At 31.3% G+C, this 8,400-nt stretch overlaps 1 protein-coding gene across 4 annotated transcripts in view; it reads right to left on the bottom strand.

The window, feature by feature from the left end:
• LOC117610583 (E3 ubiquitin-protein ligase RNF220) overlaps positions 1-8,183 on the bottom strand; it is a 235,944-nt gene extending 227,761 nt beyond the window's left edge. For 3 of the 4 annotated variants that reach the window (XM_034338154.2, XM_034338151.2, XM_034338152.2), the window contains exon 1: positions 7,426-8,031. In XM_034338154.2, the coding sequence (XP_034194045.2) occupies positions 7,426-7,479 (54 nt within the window). In that variant the 5' untranslated portion in view covers positions 7,480-8,031. Of the gene's footprint in view, positions 1-7,425; positions 8,032-8,068 lie in introns of those variants that run through there. The other variant, XM_034338153.2, reaches the window with a different exon arrangement.
• Positions 8,184-8,400: the final 217 nt, after the last annotated feature.

Below are 8,400 nucleotides of genomic sequence, written 5' to 3' on the forward strand. Positions count from 1 at the left end.
TCGATACCGTCAGTCGCTGAAGATGATAATCACTATTGGACTTAATTAACCGAATTAACCATCGGACAACGGACCATGGAGAAAGACCCAATTTTAATTTACCTTCGTATTTCGTATTATTTTACACGGATTGCTTGAAATTTAAAAATTCCACACTGTTTCCACTTTTAACAATTAGAGCTTCAATATATGTGACAACAAATATCTATTTTCATTTCGGCAATCAACGCGTTAATATTTAACGCGACCCAACCGTCGCGTCGATCGGAAACCGCATTTTGGGAATCTCCGCTCTAGTGCCTATCGGTCACAGGTGTGAACACTGTTTACATCAAATCAAATATCTCTGCTAGACGAGTAGAAGATGTTTAAGGTGCAATGTTAAATCGAATGTTAGTTTTGAACATGGAAGTTGATAACTTGTAATAAAATATACGTCGTAGTCAATTTAGAAACATTCTTATTTTCTTGAAAATAATGGCTAATAAGATTTTTATCAACTTATACTCCTTTGCTCGCCTACCAGAAATATATTCACCGTAATTTGCCCAGGTTTCATTGAAATCATTGAATGAAAATCAAGAAGAGTAATGTCTGAGATGTGTATCTTCATTAGCTTATATTCACATTATTTCAACGATATCTTATAATGTTACTTTCATCCTTGATTATATATATTTTTATATATTTAAAGAGAGAAACAAAATTATAAAAGTTATTATAGGATTATGAATTATGAAGCGAGTAATATTCACTTCATTTTTTTATACAATGTACAGTGACCCACATTAATATTTGGACTTTATTCTGATAATTAACACTCTGATGACTACAGGTTTCATAAAACCTTTAACTCGTGTAATTTTAATCCTCCGTAGGCAATCCGAAACGCTAACGACAGAAGCGAAAGACTTCCCCTCGAATTTTTATTTTTATTGAAAAAAAGTTGTAAACATTTGACAGAACGAATAATTGAATAATGTAATAGAGATTTTAATTAGTCTTCTAGAATTTTGTCAGATTTTTAGAAAGTCTGACATAGTAAAAGGAAACAGATGATCCAATTTGCCTACGGAAAGTTAAATTCCCTTTTGTATCTAACAAAAAATTACTAATAGAATTATAAATAAATCATTTTACGGGCGCCGCAGAGTTACTAAATTTTAAACTCTAATTAGCATTTGATGGAGTAGATAAAAATAAGGTAAAGAATAATCACATAAAAAGTTAAATGCCAAAATCAGGAATATATGACGTCGGACATTAAAGTGTTAAGTAATTATTGCTAGATATTTCCATTTACAAGTACATTAAAGAAATAATGTTCCGAACTTTTAATTTTTCGTTCACCTGAACTGAAAATGATGAATTTGCTTCCTCACGAAATATTACGTCATTTTATCAGATATTTTTATTGAAAAAGAACTTCTTTAACTAAAACTAAACCTTTATTTCGATTTGATTTATTGGTATATAGTTTTCTACGAATTAGAATCCTACTGTATCCATTTGTTTTTCTAAACTACATATCGGGATATATTTTCTTTGTAAACTTATTATCAGTTAGTTAACTAACGAACACTTAATACTGTGATTTTCTTTACTTTCTCTAATAACTTTTTATTAATCTTGAGAATTTAATAATTTTGTTAATGCGTTATGTCTGATTTCTCAAATGAATCTGCATTTTTCCATATGCCAGACTGCCATCCATAAGTAGTAGAACACTTGTAACTTCTGTTGATCATGTAATAACTTTTCAGAATTTGTATATTGCTGTTATTTTTAGAGGTGTGCGAGTTACCCGGAATTTACAAGCCGAGCTGAACTCGCTTGAATTTGCCGAATTACTCGAATTACCGACAAACTGTTTGAAACAAAAGCGAGCTACTCGAAAAAATCGAACTACTCAAATATTCGAGCCATCATAAAACTTCGATTCACTTGAAGATGAATTTTCGGCTCGAATATTCGAGTAGTTCGATTTTTTCGAGTAGCTCGCTTTCGTCGATTTCGAGTAATTCGGCAAATTCAAGCGCTCGACTCGGCTCGACCGACCGATCATTGTTTGACTCGAAATTCGAGTACTCGAATAAATCGAGTTATTTTATATCGAACGAAGTAGACTTTAATCACTAATTATTTTTTATTAACAATTTCAGCTGTAAAACACGTATATTGTACTCAAATTTTGCAAATTACTGAGGACTGTAATGTGTTTTCTTTATTTTTGTTTCACGTAATATAATCAAAAGTCCAGAACTATAATTTCATCCACTTTCAATTAATTTCGTTTGACAATGAGATTTTAAATTATTACGACAACTAAGCCTCATAAAGAAATATAAATAAAATATTATTCTGTCAAAAGAAGAATATTTCACTAAGAAAATTTTCTAAATCTATTGTAGATTATTATGCTCTGAAGAAATTCGCTATCCTAAATAGTTATTAATCTTAAAAGTAATAAAAACGCTCAAGAAAAACAACAAATGTCAAAAATTATTATTCATAAACAATCAGTAAGCTTAATTGTAAAAATAGTACATCTGAATTAGCGTCATAAATTAATTAGCACTCTATCTGTGACGAGTATGAAGAGATAGCTTGATAGACGTTAAAGGCATGTAGCTACGACAAAACCGTTATTAAAATGTGAAAATAAATTAAAACTGCTTTAATTAGCAGAAACCTACATAAATTAAAAATATTTGAGCACAAACAAATTTTATAGGTATCCCACTACCTATCGACGGCAGTGTATATCGCTGTATCATTTAATTCAATGACCGGAACAAATAGTTCTGTTTCTATTTCATTATACTAAAAAATAACTATGCTAAATAAATAAAACTTTCCTTTCTATTAATTAAGATAAATATGTTATCGTACTATAGATATTTATTGCTTTGTTAATATAATTGTAAATGGGTATTATCAAGCAATAATTGTTTCAATATCATTAACCCTCGGTCGGCGGACCATGGAGAGAGCTCCAATTTCAATTTAATTTTACATTCCATATGATTTTCATTCCCCAAATTGTACACTGTTCTTATAAAAATTATTCCTTCAATATATACAATGTAAAACCCTTTCATTTAAACATTATACAATGAACTTTAAATTTGCGATCCTATCAATAGAATAGAATTTCCTTAACCCTCCGCCGGCATTACGGATCATCTCAAAACTTGCCTTCGAATTATTGCTTTTATTGCAAAAGTAGTTAAATATTTCGTTTAACAGATATACATTAAATTAGAGACTTCAATACATGTCTCAGAATGTTGTTACAATTTGAAACAATAAAAAACTGAGCTTGGAAATAAAAGATACGTAATGCCGGCCGTGTTAGTAAAATACAATACTGCCGGCGGAGAGTTAATACAATGATTACTTCGATATTATGGTATCAGAATATTATTCATGTGGGCCGCTGATTGTAAATAATAACGGTTCATAGCGAAAGAAACTATAAAAGAAACTATACATTATTATGTACAGGATTAAAAAACTTTGGATAAATACTTCTATGCTTCCTTCAATTGCTTTTAAAAATTTCAAATCATTAAATAGTGACTTCAAATACTTTCTAGTGATCGAAGCAAAATATTTTTGTAAGATACTAATAGAGCAATTCATTACGAACTGTGTATATCAACTCATTATTGCAATTGTGTTGCAAATATAACTGCACATTTCATTATCAATAAAATTATTGAAAACGTAAAGTTACAAATTTGCAATATTAAAATTTATTGCCACATTGAAGCTGTTAATAATTTCATTAAATAGCAGTTTTATTTTTGACAAATTTTATTGATTATTTCCACGATAATTATTTATTTCAAATATCTAGTAGAAGTATTTCTAATTAAGTAAAGCAAAGAATTCCTAACAATGTGGGTGATAGTTTCCTATTGAAATTTAAGTATCACCCACAATTCAAGATGTTAAGTAAGTTTCATAATAAAATAGGCAAAAGTTTAGCTACTGTTAGTATTATCATTCCTAAGAGTTCAAAATTCTAATTCCTCCCTTAAAATTTTATGCAATTTTCAGATAAATTATTTCTTTTATTAGGTTTACGTAAATTTTGTACAATATCTTCAAAATATCGTTACAGAAATATTTTGCAGAAATGCAATATCGGAGATTCAAATTTCTTAGATTACTGGAAAAATAATGCGAATATAAGCTAATGAAGATACTTATTTATGTCTTTCCTTTCATGTTCTATCATAGGAAACTTGATTTGATGAAAAACAGTTTCGCAAGTATAAATTTTTACTTGATATAAATCTCAGTGTTCAGTGTATTTCGTGTAAAAGAACGTTAAAATTAACATTGGTTCCTCGGACTTCTATCTGATTTAAAATTACCTTGAAGCTTGAAATTAATGCAGACACTATTTTAATACCATTAGGTTGGTTCAAATGAAATGTTGTTCTGAAAAGTACATTTTTCTTTCAAAATAACTTTATACTTTCCCTATAGGAATTTCATTATTATGTAGAATATTTGATACATTTTCAAATGAAAAATTTTCACTTCTAAATTATGTAATCCAAAATTATACAGTTTTTACAATTAAGTAATCTTTTGCAAATGATAGATTAATTTTATTACACAATTTTTACTTCAACATTGTCAAGTTTGTTTTAGTACAAAATGATTGCCTAAAAATTTTGGTCATTTTTAATAATCAACTATGAATATTATTGATAGTTAATGCTATACCTACATATATTACAAGGAATTTTGTTTTTCTTTTGTAACAACTGATTATTAAGAAGTGCTTACTACCTGAAGATTCAAACATTAGAAAAACAACATTTCATATCTGTGATTTGCAAAAATAGTAACACAACTCGGATATTATCAATTTTGAGATAGCTGGGAAAATAAACTTTAAAAATAGACTTCTTTGATCTGAATAATAATATGGAAATGTTTCAACTATCACATCCGTGACTTGGTGCAAAAGATACAAAATGAAAATAACACGAAACAGGAAAATGAATTAATATTAGAGCTTTCGAGTGATAAAAAATTCATGTTCGAATAATTTCTGATACAGAAGTTTCTGCTGTTCCAAATTTCTTAGAATTATAGCTTATGCTATCTATGTTTTTCTGTAGAAAAAACATTATAGTAACTTCTAAATAGAATTAGAAATTGTCGTTTTTTAAGGTTGATAATATAAGGTTGAACTTATTTTTCCGAAAATATAATATTGATACTTTTTGCATCGAGCCACAGAATTGATTAGCTACTATTTGACAAAAACAATGACGCAACTCAAAATGAGAAATTGTTTCATCCCCTAAGAAAAAGAGTTAACTGACATTTTAATAAAGAAAGGCAAGAATGAAAACTCTCAGTACAACTGTACAAACAAAAATACAATAAGTAACAAACAAATTATAGAAAAAGTGAAATTCAAACTACTTTTCTATGAAATTAACTCTTTCGACTAATGTCACTATTCTTGCAAACCGATATACACCAACCTAATATTTAAATAATTTTGTTTGAACCTTTGCAATGAACAGTTGCAAAAAGAAAAATAAACATAAAACCACCTAAAATTTCATTGCAATACAATTTTACTAAAGATCCAATTTTTTCATATTTTCTGAATAACGTAATATCTGAATGGTGAACTAAAAATTTTAAGATATTACAGTATTAATTTGCAATACTCATTATGGATAATTTGAAAATATCGGAAGGTAAGTGTATAGATTAGAACCGTTTAAGGACAATTCAAATGCGACGCAGTCAGTGACTCGGCCGTCGAATGACTGATGTCAGTTCCTTCTTGTCTTTCAACGATAGCTATCGAATTTGATCCACGAGTGGCTGCATCGATCGCGATTCTATCGATTTTTCTTTTCCGAATCGAACGCGTTGATAAGTGCGCGTCGGATCGAAAGGAAGCCGAGGAACCAAAGAACAATCAGTACGCGTCGCGTACTGACACTCTACCTTTAACGTGTGAAATCTCACAATAATGATGTTTATTTCAGAAAATAAGATAAATCAAACTTTTTGATTAAACATTAGTTTTTATACAATTAATTATTGCAAGAGCTGATAGTTCACTTTTCTATGCAATTTTTCGAACATTCTTCTTTTTGTGTATTTTCAACTCTTTTCGTATTATTAGATATTAATAAATTTAATTTGCAATTTTAATCAAACTTTGTTGGTAGAACCGTTCAGAATTCTCGTGACACTTATTACATTTAAAAATACTCCAAAATTTTATGCAAATGATGAAATTTCTGCAATTTCACTTAGAGCTTCAAGAACAAATGTAAGTTAATTTTAATCACAAAGGAATAAGTTATCCGCTTATAAATTAATTATTTATTATCTCTACATTTCTATTAATTTAAAAATTTTTTTGTATAATATCTAGCAGAAATTTTTGAAAATATATATATATAATTTGATTGTTTCATAAAAATTACGTAATAAACAGTAATTTTGTGAAATTTTATTTAACATTGATTACTATGAGAATATCTTCTGCATCTACTGTAATTTTGCATATTTGGGCCAGTGGAAAGATAATGACATCCAAAAATACAGCAAAAATAGTAGATAATTTATTGAGAATCAAAAATAAATAATTCCAGAAGAACAGAAGAATATTTCTACAGAAGCTATAAAAAAATTAATTACTAAAACATCAGAATTTGTAGGCTGTTAGTAGTTTTATTAACTTTTAAATGATATTGTGTAAAATATTCCACTATTATTGTAAAATGTCAAACGGAATAATATCTCTTTAAAAGTTCTTAACAATTTCATATTTTATTTGAAGTTTATGTCAAATTGAATAAGTGCCTTAATGCTCCTGAGCGGTTTAAAAAACTATATTAATCCTTGAACGGCGGACCATGGTGAGAACCCTAATTTTAATTTAATTTTATACGTCATGTTATTTCATACAGTTCTTTTAATAATTATTCTTCCAATATATGAATCCATTTAACTTTAGGTTAATATTCTTGTATATGTTTTATAAGTTTGCGTCACAATCGACCCAGGCTCCGCTGTTCAAGGATTAAAATGATTTGAATATAATTTTGATTTCAATTTCCAACAAAGTTCTTTTTATCCAAAAAATATTCAGAAAATTAAGACATTAACAATGGCAAAATTGATACATCATTAAAGTGAATGTCCGCGTATCACTGTCATTATTAAATAAGCATCGACGAAAAAGACCTGTGTGCGAAAGCGTGCAAAAGTGAACACCCGCAACGCATCGACGCAACAGGCTATCTTCGTTTCGATCGCTTCTCAATATTCGACAATGAATCGAGACAAATAATTATATTCGTGTATATTACTGTCTATGAGTACACGAGAAATATATTAAAATGTATTAATCACCACCACGCGTACATTTTGTTGTGCACCAAAGAAGTCACTGCACGAAATACGTCCGTTCGAAAACATTCACTCTATTTCCACAATTCTCATTGTCCCTTGATCCGTCACTCGAGAAACGCGTCGTTATCACCAACAGTTCGCACTAACATCCGCATAAATCGATGCTCGGTAAGTAAACGTCACGAGGAATCCGTTCGAAAAAGGCGCGTTGGTAGGCGAGGAACAACCTAACCTCAATGCGGCGGCTGTCACGCGGTTCGACGTTCGCGCGTTCAGTTTACGTTACGCGATAAACTCATCTGATAATCGTTGAAACGTTTCGTTCGAAGCTTGTTGATCGTGTTAAGACACGTTTACAATCATTTGGATAACAAATAACACGACGATACGGAACGACAGAATTCAAATTCAAACGAGCCGTGTAATCCCGCCACGACGATCACTCTGACCTAACCTCACGACGACTGACAATACCCGACGAGCACGTCAACCAGTGGCTCAGTTCACCCCGTGGTACGGGTCTCTGATAATGCACTAAACGTGGTGAGCCAAGTAGAAGAGAGAAAGGGGTGAGTACGTGAGGAAGGCGGCAAGACCGTGCGAGCAACCTCGTGGACATGCGAGTGCAGACTGATTGGAGTGTGAGGGTACTTACCCACAAGTTGTGAGAGCGGTGGCGGTGGCGGCGGCGGTGGTGGAGGCGAGGTAGAGGCGTGGAGAAACAAACCGGCGGCGGTGCTGGCGTGCGCGCGTGTTTTCCGCCGCCATTACTGGCGCCACTGTAGCGTCACAGTTTGGCCGCGCATGCGCGGCATGCGCACACGCTCCACGCGCAACCACTCTCGCGACGCATCCAGATTCAATCGGGCGCCGACAGCGCGAGTAGTAACATCTCGAATTTCTTGTCCTCTTCTGCAAAGTGTTAATCGAGCTTGTAACGGATATTACTTTCCTTTCTGTTCGTTCTACAGTGAACGAAAACTTGTG

This window comes from Osmia lignaria, chromosome 7, assembly GCF_051020975.1.
Source record: "Osmia lignaria lignaria isolate PbOS001 chromosome 7, iyOsmLign1, whole genome shotgun sequence".
Lineage (NCBI taxonomy): Eukaryota > Metazoa > Arthropoda > Insecta > Hymenoptera > Megachilidae > Osmia > Osmia lignaria.